General features: G+C 43.4%; 1 protein-coding gene across 3 annotated transcripts in view; it reads left to right on the forward strand.

Moving 5' to 3' along the window:
* Positions 1–143: 143 nt before the first annotated feature.
* The window catches only part of abcb8 (ATP-binding cassette, sub-family B (MDR/TAP), member 8), a 77,950-nt gene continuing 58,275 nt past the window's right edge, over positions 144–19,818 (forward strand). Inside the window, exons 1-3 of one of the 3 annotated variants that reach the window (XM_073045153.1) lie at positions 144–355; positions 5,963–6,305; positions 13,256–13,411. In XM_073045153.1, coding sequence (XP_072901254.1) covers positions 144–355; positions 5,963–6,305; positions 13,256–13,411 — 711 coding nt within the window. Of the gene's footprint in view, positions 356–520; positions 889–5,962; positions 6,306–13,255; positions 13,412–19,818 lie in introns of those variants that run through there. The other 2 variants (XM_073045162.1, XM_073045172.1) reach the window with 2 other exon arrangements.

Genomic DNA, 19,818 nt, shown 5'->3' on the forward strand with positions numbered 1-19,818 from the left:
AAGCGCCAAAATTATTTACAACAAAGCACACTGCCCGTTCTTGCCCTCGCCCGCACAAAATACGTAAAACAGAATTAAATATAAATAACCCTGATATAAAAATAAATAAAAATAATAAACAAAACACAAATATAATCTACGCTATGAATTGTGGATGGGATCAAAGATGGCGCCGCCCGCGTTGCTGGGGTAACGACACGAAGAGCGGTTCGGAGTCGATCCCGGTTCTTTTCATTTTGCTTGCCATGTTTCACTTGTGTTTAAGAAACGGTTATATGATCAGGGGATGTTTCCCCATCCACTCTGTGCGCATCTGGACCCGAACCGGGGGGAGATTTTCCGTTGGCAGCGGAAGGTAGGAGACAGCCGGGCGCTTGCTTTCCCGAGTATGCTAGGATTTGTAGTTCGCGATTCGTAGGAAGTATAAAGTATAAGTAGGAGCAATAATGATAGGAACTACAACGCCTAGCACACTTTGCAACAGATACGCCTGCCCTTTGCTCTGACTAAAAAGGGACATTAACTTCAGACCCCAGTGCCGTGCCAGTAATAATCTGATTTCCATATAGATCGCCGTGGTGACAACAGATTTAAATTATGTGATCATCTGACCTCAAGTAGATTGACAGAATCATTAGCAAGAGGATCAGGGAAACTGAACATTCCAAAACAAATGAAGATGGAGGACAAAAGTCCAATTCCTATATCTTAGAGGATGTCCTGACAAAGATCATGGCTTTCTGGCTCTTTTATCTCGTGAACGTCCTGCTTCACCTATTGTGTTGATCCGGAGCAGACTTTTCACAGTTCCGCGAGGAAGGAGGTACAGAGACTCCTAAAGTCTCACACCACCAGGTTCAAGAACAGCTGACACAAGGAATTCTGCAGGTGCCGGAAACCTTGAGCAACACATATAAAATCAGATTGTTCGGATCTGATTCCTCCTTCAGCACTCTACCGTTTGCTTCCTTCCTCTCTCGTCTGAACTCACCAATTTCTTGCCAGCTTGTGCTCTCCCCTCCCCTGATTTTTTTAAAATTCTGGTTTACGTCCCCTTCCATTTCAATCTTGATGAAGGGTCTCAACCAAAATGCCAACTCTTCAGTTCCCTCCATAGATGCTGCCTTCAGCATTTCCAGAATCAGAATCGGGTTTATGTTCTCTGACATATGTAACCAAGTTTGTTGTTTTGAAGCAGCAGTATGTGCAATATATTTTTAAAATCAATATAAGTTACAATAATTATAAAAAACTAAGTAGAACAAAAAGTAAGCAAAATAGTGAGGTGGTGCTCAAGAGATCAGAAATCTGATGGTGGAGGCCAAGAAGCTGTTCCTAACACACTGAGTGTGTGTTTTTAAGCTCCAGGACATCTTCCCTCACAGTAGTAATGGTGTTGAGGTTCCTTAATGGGGGATGCTGCCTTTTGAAGATGTCCTCAATGGTGGGGAGGCCAGTACTTATGATTGAGCTGCTAACTTCTCAATGAAGATTAGTGTGTGTGTGTTCTCCCCACTTGCCCTTCTTGACATCCAAAATCAATTCCTTGATATTACTGACATTGAGTGCAAAGTTATTGTTCTGACACCACTCAGCTAACCGATCTATCTCAATCCTGTATGCTTCTTCCTCATCATCTGAGATTCTGCCAATTATGGTTAATTGGCAAATTTATAAATGGTATTTATAGCGCCTAGAAACATGGTCATGTGTAGAGAGAGTAGAGCAGTGAGTGGGCTAAGCACAAACCACTGAGGTGCGCCTATGTTGTTAGTCATTGAGGAGATATTATTTCAAGTCAAGTCACTTTTTATTGTCATTTTGACCATAACTGATGGTACAGTACACAGTAAAAATGAGACAATGTTTTTCAGGACCATGGTGCTGCATGAAACAGTACAAAAACTACACTGAACTACGTAAAAACAACACAGAAAAAAACTACACTAGACAACAGACCTACCCAGGACTGCATAAAGTACACAAAGCAGTGCAGGCATTACAATAAAAAATAAACAAGACAATAGGCACAGTAGAGGGCAGTAAGTTGGTGTCAGTCCAGGCTCTGGGTATTGAGGAGTCTGATGGCTTGGGGGGAAAGAAACTTAACATATTTTCGTTCCACGCTGACTGTGGTCTCCCTATGAGAAAGTCAGAGGGAGATATGGAGGCCTAGATTTCAAAGCATGTTAATTTGTCCTGATGGAGTTGAAGGTTGAGCTGATATTGCTGTTGTTCAGGTGATCCAAGGCCAAATGGACAGCCAGTGACTCAAGAACTTAACTCAGTGACTTGAATGTTACTCAAGAACAGCTGATTTCCTTCAACCATTCAATTCTTGAACCACACATCCCTAATCACTACAGATTAGCAACACTATGACCACTATGAGAATGTTGCACTAAAAAATAACTTCATTTTTACTTTTTTGTCCTGACTATTTTCTTGTAAAAATTGTGTATAATTTATATTTTCTTGTGAATGCTGCTTATATGATGTGTGCCCGTGATGCTGCTCCAAAAAAAATTGTCATTGCACCTTTTGATACACATGATAATCAACTTGACATCAGAATCAGGTTTGTTAACACTGACATATGTCATGGCATTTGTTGTTTTGCGGTAACCATATAGTGCAAAACATAAAAATTGCTCTTACATAAAAAAGGTACAAAAGACAAATAATGAGGTAGTGTCATCGGTCCATGGACCATTCAGAAATCTGATAGCAAAGAGGAAGAATCTGTTTCTAACACACAGAGTGTGGGTCTTCATTTCTAATTATAGTAACAAGAAGAGGGCATGTGCTGGATGTTGATGGTTTTTAATGATGAATGGTGGCTTCAAGAGGCATCACCTTTTAAAGATGTACTCAAAGGTGAAGAGGGTTGTGCCTGTGTTCGAGCTGACTGCATCTGCTGTCTCTTTCAATGCTCCACTATACATCTGTAGAAGTTTGCAAAAGTCTGTGTTGACATTCCAAGTCTCCTCAAACCCATAATGAGTAGAGCTGCTGTCGTGCCTTCTTTGTGATTACATTAGTGCATTGAGCCTAGATAGATTTACTGAGGTGTTGACACCAGGAACTTTAAGCTGCTTACCCTTTCCACTGCTGAGTCCTCAATGACGACGGTTGTGTGTTCTCCCAACTTCCCCTTCCTAAAGTCCACAATCAATTCCTTGGTCTTGTTAAATCTGAGTTTACAGTTGTTGTGATACCACTCAAACAGTTAATCTATCGCTCTTCTGTAAACCTCTCTATACCATCTGAAATTTTGCCATCAACAGTGGTGTTATCAGTAAATTTATAAATGGTGTTTGAGCTGTGCTGAGACACACAGTCATGAATGTAGAGCGAGTAGAGCAATGGGCCAACTACACATCCCTGAAAGTTCACTTGTGTTGACTGTCAGTGAGGAGGAGATGTTGTTATCAATCCGTACTGACTGGTTTCCTGTTAAGGAAGTCAAGCAGCCAATTGCAGAGGGAGGTACAGAGGCCTGGATTGTAAACTTTTGACTCTGACTTCAGATATACAGTACTGAAACTAATGTTGGAATGCTGTTGTGTACAGTGGTAGCATCGTGTTTATAATTGATACCTCAGCTGATAAAGACTGAGGTATCGATTATAGAGATGACTCATAAACACAACTCATCCATATGACTTTTTAATCACCTTATTAATCAGAAGGGGGTCTATTATATGAATGGGGATTTGGAGAGAAGGTAAGGCTGTGAACCACTTTTGAAGATTAGCTTTATTTGTCACATGTACATTAAGACATACAAAGAAATGCATCATTTGCATCAACAGCCAACACAGTCCAAATATGTACTGGGGGCAGACAGTCTGTAAGTGTCACCATGCTTCCAGTCCCGACATAGCATGCCCACAACTTATTACCCCTCACCAACCTGTATGTCTTTGGAATGTGGAAAGAAACTGGAGCACCTGGAGGAAACCCACAGAGTCAAAGGTTCAAAGAATCAAAGTACATTTATTATCAAAGAATGTATAAATTATATACCTTAAAATTTGTCTGCTTACAGGCAGTCGCAAAGCAAGAAACCGGAATAACCCAATTTTTAAAAGAAGATTAAAAAGCACTGCACAGAGAAAGAGAGAGGAAAAAAAAACACAATAGAAAACAATAGAAGCAAGCCAACAGCATTCTGAACCAGACTGAGTCCCAGATCTGCTCCTTGTGCAGGTGGAGTAGGCACAAGCCTTGGTGTCCAGTTCATCACACATGCCCTCTTCTTGTTACTATAATTAGAAATGAAGACCCACACTCTGTGTGTTAGAAACAGATTCTTCCTCTTTGCCATCAGATTTCTGAATGGTCCATGGACTGATGACACTACCTCATTATTTGTCTTTTGTACCTTTTTTATGTAAGAGCAATATAATCATGTGTATCAAAAGGTGCAATGACAATTTTTTTTGGAGCAGCATCACGGGCACACATCATATAAGCAGCATTCACAAGAAAAACTTAAACGAAGGCACAACCCAGAAAGATGAAGAAATGATCACTATTGAGGAAAAGGTTAACCAATGGAAGAGCAAAACCCTCCATGGAAGACATCCCCATGATCTGAACAGACCAGATGTTGACAAGGAAGTGTCGAATGCCTGGCTCAGAGTTGGAGACCTTTTCCCAGAAACAGAGGGGTTCCTGTGTCAATACAGGACCAAGTGGTTAACAGGAAAAAACCCCCAAAAGTACATAATAATAGACCAACTAATTCCGGACAATAAATGCAAAAAATGCCAAGAGAAACCAGAAACAATCCAACAAATTACAGGATCCTGAAGCAGTTTAACTCAATCTGATTACGTACACAGGTGTGATCAAGTGGCAAACATCATTCACCAAAATCTTGCTTTAAAATACAAACTCATAAAAGACACCATTCTTTACTATAAATACGAGCCTGATCCAGTTTTAGAGTCAGAGTCCCACAAATTATGTGACGACTGATCCATTATTACAAATCCGACAATCCATAATAACCATCTGGGTATAATATTACAGGAAAAACAAGCATGAACAACTTACTTAATAGATAACGCCATATGTATAACATACAGAAATCAGTAAGTGAACAACACTGGAAATATGCTGAATTATAAGAGGAAGTTGAAAGACTATGGAATATGAACAGGGTATACATTGTTCCGATAGTAATATCTACAACTGGTATCATCCCAAAGTCGCTACACATTAGAATTAAACAATTACACCTACACAGCAATATTTATGTAAATCTCCAGAAAGCACCACCAGAGTAGATGATGCACCCAGGTTGCCCACCCTAAAGCCATTCTCGATCTCACCAAATCAGTTTGGCACTTGGAGCAATCCAACCTTGTTCCTGGGTTAGGTGGACGAGCATTGAAACTCTTCTGCATTGCCTCCTCTCCAAATTGTTCACTCCAACTCTGACAGTGATACAAACTCCGTCTGCAACACCAGCTCAAACAGATTGCACCTCAAAATGCCCCAGCCCGGCTGATTCCCCCAAACCAGCCTCACCTCCGCCTGCCTCCTCACTGTCTATGGCAATAGTTAATCATAATTTGCTTCAGAAATGGTATTATAAATGATGTTTTTAGTCAAATCTCTTGTCTTATGAATTACCAGTAAGATGTTACACAGCTTTGGTAGCGCCATCTTAAACTTGGAAACCCGGGAGTCACAGGGACTGAATAGACAGCAACAGGAACTGAATTCTGCTGATTGTTGGCACTGTATTAGCATAATGCTAACCGCTACGCTACTGAGCCGCCCCTTGAAATATTAACTCTGTTCTTTTTTCTACAGCTGCTGTCTGACCTTCCGAATGTTTCTACTTTATTTCCAATTTCCCAGCAGTAGCAATTTCTTTAATTTGCAGAATCTTAGTTGAATTGCTTTAAATGAGTTTTATGAATATGTGATTTTAATCTTCCTACAGGTTCTCTCTGAGCAGGAGCCAGCAGTTCTGGAGATACCCTCCAAGTGGAAAAAGCTTAGAGACCAGCTTGTTTCTTCGGGTGTTGAACCTGATGCAAAATGGTGTCAGGCTGCAGGCAGGCAGCTACATGCGGGGCTCACTGAGGATTCGGAGTGCCTTCCTGCTGGTGGGCACACCTGGCCTAATAACTTTTGGACTAAGACTGAATGGGACTGTAGCTTACTGTGAAGAAGATAATGACGGTCATGTTAAAGACCCTGTGCCACCAGGTCCTGAGTTCAACTGGAGAGAATTTTGGAGGTTCCTTCGTCCAGAGCTTTCCTCTCTGATTTGGGCTGTTATTGTAAGTATTCCATCACCTGCTGATTAAGTGTAATCTGAAGATTTTCTGGCCCAGATCCCTCTGTGCCCATTTCCTCTTCAGTAATGATCCCTTTCATCAATACTGCATGACATTTAATACCTGGCTATTGAGGTACTTCATTTATACTCTGGTCCCAGTTGCCCATATTTTGGTTCTAAATTTATTTTGGAATGTCAGCATCACTGGCAAGCCAACATTTACCACTCATTCCCAGTTAGAAGGTAGCCTTCTTCAGCAGTTGCAGTCCATGTGGTTAAGATCATAAGGCATGGAAGGTGTATACGCCATTCAGCCCAACAATCATGCTCCACCATTCAATGAGCAAACATGAGGAAATCTGCAGATGCTGGAAATTCAAACAACACACACAAAATGCTGGTGGAACACAGCAGGCCAGGCAGCATCTATAAAGAGAAGCACTGTCGACGTTTCAGGCCGAGACCCTTCGTCAGGACTAACTGAAAGGAAAGATAGTAAGAGATTTGAATGTAGTGGGGGAGGGAGAAATGCGAAATGATAGGAGAAGACCAGAGGGGGTGGGATGAAGCTAAGAGCTGGAAAGGTGATTGGCGAAAGTGATACAGAGCTGGAGAAGGGAAAGGATCATGGGACTGGAGGCCTTGGGAGAAAGAAAGGGGGAGGGAGGGAGCACCAGAGGGAGATGGAGAACAGGCAGAGTGATGGGCAGAGAGAGAGAAAAAAAACAAACAACTAAATATGTCAGGGATGGGGTAAGAAGGGGAGGAGGGGCATTAATGGAAGTTAGAGAAGTCAATGTTCATGCCATCAGGTTGGAAGCTACCCAGCCGATATATCAGGTGTTGTTCCTCCAACCTGAGTGTGGCTTCATCTTGACAGTAGAGGAGGCCATGGATAGACATATCAGCATGGGAATGGGACGTGGAATTAAAATGTGTGGCCACTGGGAGATCCTGCTTTCTCTGGCGGACCGAGCGTAGGTGTTCAGCAAAGCGGTCTCCCAGTCTGCGTCGGGTCTCACCAATATATAAAAGACCACACTGGGAGCACCAGACGCAATATACCACACCAGCCGACTCACAGGTGAAGTGTCGTCTCACCTGGAAGGACTGTCTGGGGCCCTGAATGGTGGTGAGGGAGGAAGTGTAAGGGCAGGTGTAGCACTTGTTCCGCTTATAAGGATAAGTGCCAGGAGGGAGATCGGTGGGAAGGGATGGGAGGGACTAGTGTTCAAGGGAGTCGCGTAGGGAGCGATCCCTGCGGAAAGCAGAAAGAGGGGGGAGGGAAAGATGTGCTTGGTAGTGGGATCCCTTTGGAGGTGGCGGAAGTTACGGAGAATTATACTTTGGACCTGGAGGCTGGTGGGGTGGTAGGTGAGGACAAGGGGAACCCTATCCCAGGTGGGGTGGCGGGCGGATGGGGTGAGGGCAGATGTTCGGGAAATGGGAGAGATGACTTTGAGAGCAGAGTTGCTGGTGGAAGAAGGGAAGCCCCTTTGTTTAAAAAAGGAAGACATCTCCTTCGTCCTGGAATGAAAAGCCTCATCCTGAGAGCAGATGCGGCGGAGACGGAGGAATTGTGAGAAGGGAATAGCATTTTTGCAAGAGACAGGGTGGGAAGAGGAATAGTCCAGATAGCTGTGAAAGTCTGTAGGCTTATAGTAGATATCAGTAGATAAGCCGTCTCCAGAGATGGAGACAGAAAGATCAAGAAAGGGGAGGGAGGTGTTGAAAATGGACCAGGTAAATTTGAGGGCAGGGTGAAAGTTGGAGGCAAAGTTAACGAAGTCAACGAGCTCAGCATGCGTGCAGGAGGCATCGCCAATGCAGTCGTCAATTGTACTACCTGGACTATTCCTCTTCTTTCTCCCGAGGCCACCCCTCCCATGATCCTTTCCCTTCTCCAGCTCTGTATCACTTTTGCCAATCACCTTTCCAGCTCTTAGCTTCATCCCACCCCCTCCGGTCTTCTCCTATCATTTCGCATTTCCCCCTCCCCCCACTACTTTCAAATCTCTTAGTATCTTTCCTTTCAGTTAGTCCTGACGAAGGGTCTTGGCCCGAAACGTCGACAGTGCTTCTCCTTATAGATGCTGTGTTCCACCAGCATTTGTGTGTGTGGTTCATTTTTTAAAACACTATTTTCCTGTCATCTCCATGTAACCGTTAATATTCCCAACCAATCAATAACCTATCTATCTCTCCCTTAAATGCACTCAATGAATTAGTCTCCACAGTGCTCTGTGGCAACCAATTCCACAGATTCACTACCCTCTGGCTGAAGGAATTCCTCCTCATGTCAGTTCTAAAGGGACATTCCTTATTCTGAGGCTATGTCCTTAAATTTTAGACACCCCTAATTATGGAAACATCCTCTCCACATTAAGCAACACTCAAAATAATCACATTTATTCTAAAGCTCACATATATATTGCATTTATCCTAATTGTACTTCTAATTCTGCATACAGACACAGCAGCAGCATAAAAGGCCTGCAAGTCACTCAGAATCAGGTTTATTATCACCGGCATGTGATGTGAAATTTGTTAACTTAGCAGCAGCAGTTCAATGCAATATATAATCTAGCAGAGAGAGAAAAATATTAAAATAATAATAAATAAATCAATTACAGTATATGTATATTGAATAGATTAAAAAACGTGCAAAAAGCAGAAATACTGTATATTTTACAAAAAAAGTGAGGTAGTGTCCAAGGGTTCAATGTCCATTTAGGAATCGGATGGCAGAGGGGAAGAAGCGGTTCCTGAATCACTGAGTGTGTGCCTTCAGGCTTCTATGCCTCCTACCTGATGGTATCAGTGAGAAAAGGGCATGCCCTGGGTGCTGGGGGTCCTTAATAATGGACGCTCACCATCCTTAATTGTAATATATTACTTCATCACTGGATCTACACCCTATCCAGAGTTATGGTGGGAGTATGTACACTAGAATGATTCCAAAATAAAGGGCTTGATGTGCAAGAAGTGCTTGTTGTCTTTGGGTCTGTACTTAATGGAGTACAGCCCAAATGTTGACTGCACTCTTTTCCATTGATGCTGCCTGACCTGCTGAGTTCATGAGCTAGAGAGTGAAAGGTTACAGGTAACAATCATATCATTCACGGTGACAAAAGGGACTGCAGATGCTGGAATCTGGAGCAGCAATCAATCAGCAGCTCGAGCAGTACCTGTGGAGAGAAAGTCATTGTGACATTTTGGGTTATTCGTGGTATTAACTGGCAGAGTAGGTTTGAGGGGACAAGTGGCCTACTCCAGCTTCATATTCATTTGTTCAAAATGTTTAAACCCTCCCTTCCCTTGCTCTATTTTCTGAATTCTTGCTCAAAGGGTTGGTAGTTTTGATGGATATTATTGACATGCTTTTCTGCACACAAGATTTCCAGATGGCAGACCTCACATGTAGCAAATAATTGGTTGTGTGATAAATAGATTTCACAAAGACAGAGACAATGTGTTGCAATGAGCAGATGTAGCAGATAAATTTTAATATGGAAATGTGTGAGGAGATGTGAATGAACAGGGATACTATGTTCTATTTCGTGTAAGCAGTGTTTTTATTTTCTTTTGTATAGCACTTGACAAACTGATGAAAGGTGGGTAGGGATGTTGAGAGAGAAACATGGTTGAAATCTGATATTGCAATGAATGCATTGGGGTGTTGAATCTGGAGTCTCGTGGTGGTAGTGTGTATAACGTCACACGCAGCATCGGGATTGCGTTGGGAAGGTGGAATGTAAACAACAAGCAATATGGTGGGGCTGAACGCATGCGGTAGATAATATGGTTGTAAACTAACAGCAAGCAATTTGATGTCTGGATTGCAGATATATTCTTACACAGAAATGTGACAGGGATTACACCATCTGTTGTTCACAAGCACTGCGAGCCCACCTCCCTTCCTCTCACCACACTGTAGATCTGTCTGCTCGTAGCGTTGAAAGCCCATTCACAGTGGCAAATCTGGGATTTGCTTGTGTAGTCATGTCTTGGTGAAACACATAATGTTGCATCCCTTGTATTTGTTCTGTGTCCTCGTGTATTGCTAGTTTCTCCATTTTATTTGCCAGCTATCTTACATTCCCCATAATGATAGATGGGAGATATGGTTTACATCTCTGTTTCTTGTTGTGCTGCTTTTTACCTGATCTGCAGCCTTGCTATCTTCATCTCAGCTCACACCAGAATATGGAGCTTCTGCTGGGCAAACAAAGGTTACTTCCCGGCTGCTAGTAGCTGCTCCTTCATATATACTCCACTACCTCTGCTACTGTGGTTACAGCACTTGTTGGAATAAAGTATCCTGAAAATACTTGGTAGAAGGGATTAAAGTATAGACTACAATATTTTCTAAATGGGGAAAACCATCAAAATTCTGAGGTGCAAAGAGACTTGGGAGCCTTTGAGTAGGATTCCCTAGAGGTTAACTTGTAGCTTGAGTTTGTGGTGAGGAACGCAAATGCAATGGTAGCATTCATTTCAAGAGGACTAGAACATAAAAGCATGGATGTAATGCTGAGGCTTGATAAAGCACTGGTGAGGCCTCACTTTGAGTTTTGTGAGCAGTTTTGGGCCCCTTTTCTAAGAAATGATGTGATGACATTGAGGAGGGTTCAGAGGAGGTTTCCAAGAATGATTCTGCAAATGAAAGGGTTATCATATGATGGCTCTGAGTCTGTACTCACTGGAATTTAGAAGAAAGAGGTGGGATCTCATTGAAACCTATAAAATGTTGAAAGCCTCGATAGAGTGAATTTGGAGAAGATGCTTCCTTTAGAGTGTGAGTCTAGGACCAGAGTGCACAGCCTCAGAATAGAGGGACATCCATTTAGAAAGGAGGTGGGAAGGAATATTTTAGCCAGAGGTTGGTGAATCTGTGGAATTCATTGCCGCAGGTGGCAATGGAGGCCAGGTCACTAGGTGTATTTAAGACGAAGGTTGATAGGTTCTTGATTAGTCAGTACGTGAAAGGTTATGGGGAGAAGGCAAGAGAATGGGGTTGAGAGGAAAATGGTTCAGCCATGATGAAATTGTGAAGCAGACTGGATGGGCCAACTTGGGCTCCTATGTCTTATGGTGTTATGTGGCAAAGCAAGCTGAGAAGTTTGTTGGAAAGCCTTACTGGAACTGTGGTGTTAGAAATAAGGTGTAAAATACTATTTCCATGTATATGTAACAAATAAAACTGAATCTGGAAATTGTGATGGGTTTGGACTAGTTTATTATTGTAGCATATGGTGGAATACAGTGAAAAGCTTTTGTTTGCCTGCCATCTGGACAGATCATCACATACATAATACAATTAAGGTAGTAAAAAACTTTGGTTATCTTAAAGATTAATAATTCACAGATAAGGACACAGATGTTTTGTAAGTGTTGTGATGGGAAAGCCCAATTCTGCACATTGCACATTAGAAAGGACACCGAGGCCTTTGGGAGGAGAAACAGGACATTTACTGAAATGCCTCAAGTATGAGGGGTTTTAGTTATATAGAGACTGGAAGAGCTGTAGCTGTTGTATGAGCAGAATAGGGTGAGAGGAAGTGAAATAGAAGTGTTCAAAATTGAGGTTGGTGTTCGAGATCCCATCATTAGCTGGTCCAGGGGTTGATACCAAAGATTGATGCCCAAAAGTTTATCAAAGATCTAGAAGTCAAAGCCTGGAGACTTGAGTCTAGAGGCCCAGAGGCCTGTCTAGGAGTTGGTGGACTGTGGGTGTGTGTGGTTGGGAGGGATGATGGGGGCTCGTTTTGCTGCTGTTGTTTTGTTACTTATTGTGTTCTGTGTTGTTCTGCTGAACACTGTGGATATGTTATGTTAGCATTAGAATGTGTAGCGATATTTGCAGGCTTCCCCCAGTAGTCCTTACTGGTCAGTTGTTAATGCAAACAATGTATTTTTCTGTATATTTCCATGTATATGTGATAAATAAAACTGAATCTGGAAATTGTGATGGGTTTGGACTAGTTTATTATTGTAGCCTATGGTGGGATACAGTGAAAAGCTTTTGTTTGCCTGCCATCTGGAAAAATCATCACATACATAATACAATTAAGGTAGTAAAATGAAAAAAATAGAGTGCTATTATATAGTGTTACACTTACAGGTAAAGTGTAGTTTTGTATATTATTTTAAAACTATTTCTATAGCCTACAGCTGCTGGGAACTGGGAATGCAGATTTAAGAAAATTAACAAAAGGGACATGAGGAAACTACCTTTATGCTGGGGGTTGATATGAAATAATATAATAATAATAAGTACTCTATTGATCCCGAATGGAAAATTCCAGCAGCAAAATTTAAAAACAGACTCAGCAGTATGCAGGCTTAACTAATAATAACATACAGAATGATAAATACACAACAATAATGTAGCGATGCTGCTCCCCAACATAAAGCACCAAAGAAGACCGAAAAAGATCTCCAACATCCTACTGCACACATCGAAGGATCTCAGCTTCCTCTTGTAAACAGCCTTGGTGTTGGTTTTCCAGTCAAGTCTGTTGTTGAGGTGAACACCTAAGTATTTGTACTCCTCCACCACTGCAACCTCTTCTAGAATGTAGACAGGACTCACCACAGTCCTCCTTCTGCTAAAAACAGCCACCATCTCCCCAGCTTTGGCCACATTCAGGAGCAGCAGATTCCTCCTGCACCAGTCCACAAATGCTTGACACATCAGTGAATCAGTTTCATGACAACATTCTAATAGTAGTTGGATAAATATTTGATGTGAAAGAAGTAGTTCAAGGCTATGGAGAAGTGACAAGGGATCAGGGCTAATTGCAGAGTTTTATCATTTCTCCAGGACAGGTACAATGGACCGACCGAATGATCTCCTTTTGTGGTGTATAATTTCTAACCTCTGGTTTCTCTCTAAACATTCATATTCTGAATTCTTTGCTGATGCATCCATTTCTTCTCCCTTTCCTAGTTTGCCTGTGGTGCGGCATACCTGAATTCTCAGATCCCGCTTTTGTTAGGGGATTTGATGAACGCTATTGTCCAATGCCTGCAGACCAATCCTGCTTGCTACTTCAGGAGCATGAAAGTGCCAAGCACAAAGTTGCTAGGGGTCTACGTTATACAGGTAAGATCTCATGAGATAAGTAGTAGTTTGTGTGTTTAGATGGTGAGAATGTCCCCGTGTCACAATAAGACACGATGGACCACTAAGGCAGGTAATCCTGGAGAGTACCAGAGCAGCTCACATAGGAAATAGCTTTGCATGCTGTGCAGAGTTACAGAGGGCATCTCCAAGAGATGGCTCAAGTTATGTGGGTTGGGCTCTTGATGGGAGGTTTGGGGATTCCATCTTTATTTTATTTAGAGATACAGCATAATACAGGCTCTTCCTGCCCAATTACATCAATTAACTTAGAATTCTATACATCTTTGTAATGTGAGAGGAATCTGGAGCACCTGGAGTAAATCCCCACAGTCTCAGGGAGAGCTTACAAACTCCTTATAAACAGCAGCAGAATTGAACCTTAGTCACTGGCACTGTAATAGTGTTAACTGCTAGGGTACCATGCCAGTCTGGGAAGCAATCTTGGCCAAGTGAAATGTCCCCTTGTCACTCACAATGATGGGCCTGCCAGTTGCTTCATCTACATGCCTTGGTCTCATGGCTAGCTCCTCCAACATCCAGTCTCTCTCTAGCACCCTCATTTCCAGCCAATAGATCCATTGCCAGATCAACTTCATTCGCCATATACATTTGTATGTATTTGGAATTTGCTGTGTTGTGTTGGTACAACATGCAACAAAAGCAACAACATTCAACAATTATAAGACTAAAGTATTACATAAAAAATAAAATTATAGGTTTAACTATGGATAGGAAACAAAATGTGAATAAATACATAAACACCAGCATGTATTCACAATATAAACAGCATTTAAAAAAAGTGTTTTAAAGTTTTCACCATGCTTTACAGTGACTGAAGTAATAGATTTAATTGAATTGACTTTACATCTTTTACATACATGAGGAGTAAAAATCTTTACATTACATCTCCATCTAAATGTGCAATGTGCAATTTATTTTTTCTTACAGAAACATTTGCATGATGCTAAACTAGGGCACATCATCAGTGATGTTACCTGGGGTTGTCAGGTGTTTCGAGTCTTTCAATATCGTACACCCTCGCCCAGGTGACCTGACCAGGATTGATCAGACCCCTAGCAGCAACCCATGGATCTGCCCTCTTTATCCAGAGCCATCTTGACACATTCTCTGCTGCACCTGTGGTGGTAGAAATGGCTCTCCTCTTCTCTCTCCCATGATTCCAAGTGTAGTGTATACTTTGCAGAGTGTCTGGCCTGCAAAGCCACGACACCCGACCTCCATGGGCCAACACTTTGCTCTCCAGCCCTCTTCTTCGGCAGTTGTTCTTCAGATCTTCATACTTGGTTCTTTTCCACTCGTAGGCCTCCTCCATGCGTTCTTCCCATGGCACGGTAAGCTCAAGCATAAGAATGTGCTTCGATGAGTCGGACCACAACACAATGTCGGGCTGCAATGTCATCTCTGTGATGTGGGGAGGGAACTGCAGCTATTTTCCCAGGTCTGCTTTTAGCTTCCAGTCCTGCATAGTGACGAGCAACCCGGTTGCTTTCTGGTGTTCTGTTGGTCTTTCCCCCTTTTGACAAAGCAGATGGTATTCTTGATCACTCTTGTTTTCCGGCAGATGTTAAGGGTGCTGCAGATTGTCTCAGCAATTGTCCGGAAGACCTGATCATGCCGCCACCGATAACGGCCATCGGCAAGAGCTCTGGGGCAGCAGCTCAGAATATGCTCTAGCGTACCGGTCTTCTGACAGATGGGGCAAATTGGTCGTTCTGCAAGGCCCCAGCTGTGCAGGTTGGATGGACTAGGAAGGATGTCATAAACAGCCTGGATAAGGAACTTGATGAAGTGTGGATCCACCTTCCAGAGATCGTTCCACGTGATCTTTCGCTCAATCACCTGCTCCCATTTGGTCCAGGCTCCTTGCTGTTTCATTGCCACTGCTCTGCTGGTCCTCTCCTCCTCTACAGCTGCCCTTACTTCATTCTGGACCAGTTCTCATCGCTCTTTCCCTTGTGCTTTGTCAAAATGGGGAACTTCAAGGCTTCCAAGTCCAACTCTTCCTTTGGCGACTGCCCCCATCAGCACTTCCGTGGCGCAGTCACGCCTTAGCTTCTGCTCTCCACTTTCTTCCAGTTCTCACTGCCACTCTTGTTCTGGCAACCTTTGGATCTGAAGATTCCCAGAACTGCAGCATCTCTCTTGCTCGCAAAACCTTGAACTCCTCCTCAATGGATTTCAGGGGGAGCCTCAGTTTGCAGTTATTCCCATACAGAGCGATGCTGCTGATGTTCCTTGGTAAACCCAGCCATCTTCGCAGGAACCGGCTGACTACCCTCTCTAATTCAGCAACAATGGAAATTGGAAACTCATAGAGAAGCAGTGGCCAGAAGATTCTTGGTAATATACCGTGCTGGTAAATCCATGCCTTAAACCGCCCTGGAAGGCCAGTCCTGTCAACCTCTTGCAACCATCGTTCAAACTCCCCACAGGTGTTCCTTATTGCCGCCTTATCTCTGAGTGTTGCATCAAGCATCTTCCCAAGACTTTTTACAGGGTTCTCTGTGATGGTAGGAATTGGAATGTCCTCAATAGAGAAACTCCTGTACTCTCCCCTTCTTCAGCACTACAGATCTTGATTTTGTAGGCTTAAATGACATCCTTGCCCACCTCATCAACCTTTCCAGCCCCTTAAGAATCCACCTAGCACCAGGCTCTGACTCCGTAGTGATAGTCAGATCATCCATGAAGGCTCGTATTGGTGTTTGGCGGATCCCAGATCTTGATTTCGGGCCTCGACACTCTGGCTCTGCAGATTTTACCAGCATGTTCATTGCCAGGGCGAAAAGGATGACTGAGATGGTGCAGCCTGTGATGATACCAATCTCCAGCCTGAACCAGTCTGATGTTATTGGCCCTGTTGAGACTCTCAGGTAGAACTCGTTGTAGTAGTCCATAAGGAGGCCTCTGATTCCTTCAGGAACATGGTGCCTCTTCAGAGCGTCTTCAAAAACCTTGTGGGTGATTGATCCATAGGCATTGGCCAAATCCAACCACTAAACCACTAAGTCACCTTTATTCTCTCTGGCCTCTCTCAGGAGCTGTGTGATGACTCCAGTGTGCTCCAAGCAGCCTGGTACCCTTGGAACGCCATCCTTCTGTTTGGAGGTGTCGATGTAATTGTTCCTCAGGAAGTATTCTGTTAGGTGCTTTGCCACCTCACTGAAGAAGAGCTTCCCTTCAACACTCAACAAGGATATTATCCTAAAGTGGCTGATGTTCCTGGAGTTCTCTTCTTTTAGAATCCACACTCCGTTTGCATACTTCCATTGTTTGGGCACTTTGCCTCTCTTCCAGACCGCCTTGAGGATTCTCCACAGCCACCAGAGAAGCCAGGGACAGCGTTTGTAGGTGTTGTAGGTGGTGCCACTCAGACCAGGTGCTGAGCCAGCTCTGGCTTTCCTGACTACTTGCTGAACCTCCTTGAAGAGAGGCTCTCGAATGTGGAAAGCCTCTGCTGGTTCTGCGGGGGCAATGAGGGCCTCACAGTCTCCCAGTTCAGCTTCTCTGTCCGGGCTATTGAAGGTGCTTCGAAGATGGTGGTCCATCTGTTCCTTTGTGCAGGACAACTTTCCACTTCTGACTCAGCAACTGTTTAGTGAACTGAATTTGGTTACTGATAAATGCAGATCTTTTCTGTGCTTTTTCTCTCCTGCACCTCCGATGTTGCTCTGCTCTTCTCAGAGTTATGAGCCTTTTCTTTAGCATCACACGCAGTTCTTCCAGTGGTAGCCTTGCCTCATGGTTGGCCAATTTATGTTGTTGCTTGAGCATCTTCAGCTCTTTCCAGATGTTGTGGATTTTGGTGGCTCTGTTGTTTTTAACATGGCTGTTTGGCCCGCTTCTCTTCCTCGGTACCAAATCTTTCTGCTGCCACAGTTATGATCACTATTGCCATTATCTGCAGTCTCCTCTCCACATCACCTTTGGCCACTGTTTCCAACACTAGATCTAGGTCCTCATCAAATCTTTGCCACTCTGCTGTCTGGCAGGCTTTGGGCCTGCTGGCACAGTCTGAGATGTGATGTTGGAATGCACAGCTTGCACCACAGCTTGCTCTGGGTACTGTGGGGTGCTTCCTGACTCTGCTCCTCCTCTGTCTCATCAGATTGGGAATCTATGCTTTGGGATACTCTCTGTTGCTCTTTACACTTCATCCTTGACCGGTGGATTTTCAAGCCTCTCTGGTTCTTACAAATTTTGCCACAGATGCACTGTATACTCGTCGTTTGTCCTTTGCACTGGGTCGGTAGCGTTGTATCCTGCATGTACAACAGGACAGTCAATATAACAATTGTATCAGCGTGAATTAATCAGTCTTATGGCCTGGTGGAAGAAGCTGGCCTGGAGCCTGTTGGTCCTGGCTTTTATGCTGTGGTACTGTTTCCTGGATGATAGCAGCTGGAACAGTTTGTGGTTGGGGTGTCTCGGGTCCCCAATGATCCATCGGGCCCTTTTTACACACTTCTCTTTGTAAATGTCGTGAATTGTAGGAAGTTCATATTTGCTGTCTGCACCACCCTCTGCATAGTCCAGTAATTGTCCAAAGTACAGTTCCCATACTAGACTGTGATGCAGCCAGTCAGGATGCCCTCAATTGTGTCCCTGTAGAAAGTTCTTAAGACTTGGGGGCCCATACCAAACTTCTTCAACCGTTTGAGGTGAAAGAGGCACTGTTGTACTTTTTTCACTACATAGCCAGTATGTATAGACCATGTGAGATCCTTGGTGATGTGTAATCTAAGAAACTTAAAGCTGTTCACCCTCTCAACCCCAGATCCATTGATGTCAAGAGGGGTTAGCCTGTCTCCATTCCTCCTGTAGCCCACAACCAGCACCTCCATTCTTGCAACATTGAGGGGGAGGTTGTTTTCTTGACACCACTGCCATGTTATTATTTGAGATTAGGCCAATCAATGTAGTGTTGCAGCAAATTTCATTAGCAGATTGGGGCTGTGGGTGGTGACACAGTCATAGGTATACTGAGAGTAAAGGAGGGGGCTTAGGACACAGCTGTGAGGGGCACCCGTGTTGAGAGTCAGAGGGGCAGAAGTGAGGGTGCCCACCTGCTGACAATCTGATAGGAAGCCCAGGATCCAGCTGCTCAAACCAGGGTGAAGGCCAAGGTCTTTGAGCTTCTTGTCAAGCCTGTAGGGAATTGTGGTGTTGAATACTGAACTGTAGTCCAAGAACAGCATTCTCACATAAGCATAAGATAGAGGTTGAGTGACTAACTAGAGTGGTTGATCAGATTAACTGCCAGGGGAAAGAAACTTTTCAGATGTCTTGAAGTACTTGTTTTTATACCCTTATAGTACTCGCCAGAAGGGAACTTTTGGAAAAGGCAGTTTGGTGGCCGGGTAGTGTCCGCAATGATCTATCATGACCATTTATTTGTCTTTGTCAAGTCTTATAGTGATGGTAGACTATAACCGATGGCATTTTCAGCTGACCTGATAGTTTTTGTATATTGTGGGAGGATGCTGCTCCAAATCAGACCCCAATGGCTTATGTGAGGATACTGTCTGAGATGGCAGTGTAGAATTGCTCCAATATGTTCTGGGTAAGATGGGATTTGTCACAAGAAGTACATCCTCTGCCGAGCCTTTTTATTACTGAAAGAGATATTGTTCTCTCAAATGAGGTCCTGCGATATAAAAATGCCCAGGAACCTAAAATTTGAAATGGTGCTAGCTGCAGTGTTGTTAATGATGAGTGGGTGGAGAGGAGACAGGTTTCTTTTGAAGTTGATGTGTACCTTCATGGTTTTGAGGATATTCAGCTCTAAATTGTTGTGATTGCACCAGGGCACTAACTTGTTTACTTGGATTTGTCGCCTCCAATGACAGTGGTGCATTCCGCAAACTTTGTCAGTTTAGCAGATGGATCACTGGAGACACAGTCATTGGTGTATAGAGAAAATTGGTGAGGGGAGAAATTGGAGAGAACATATTCCTGTGGTGCACCAGTGTTGAGTGAGCGGGATGTGGAGATGTGCTTGCCTGGTCTCACAAACTGCCTCCTGTCAGAGAGAAAATTTGTGATCCACCTGCAGATGGGACCTGGTATGTTAAATGTAGCGAGTTTTCTTGCAGAAGCTTAGGGATGATAGTATTGAAGTTTGAACTGAAATCATCAAAGAGAATCTGGAAATACTGTTTATATCAGGGAAGTTGAGATACTGTAATATGAATATGTTCCATATTCTTAAAATGACCCAGAAATGACAGGCAACTTAGAGGACTGCAATAAACACTTGCTGATGGGACCTATATATCATTCTGAAGTCAGCGTCCTCGGTGAAAATAATGTCACCATTGCACACCAATGGGGAGGTATCTCTGAAGGGTTCTCAGGCAGAGAGT

The sequence above is a fragment of the Hemitrygon akajei genome, chromosome 1 (genome assembly GCF_048418815.1).
Source record: "Hemitrygon akajei chromosome 1, sHemAka1.3, whole genome shotgun sequence".
NCBI classification, from domain to species: domain Eukaryota; kingdom Metazoa; phylum Chordata; class Chondrichthyes; order Myliobatiformes; family Dasyatidae; genus Hemitrygon; species Hemitrygon akajei.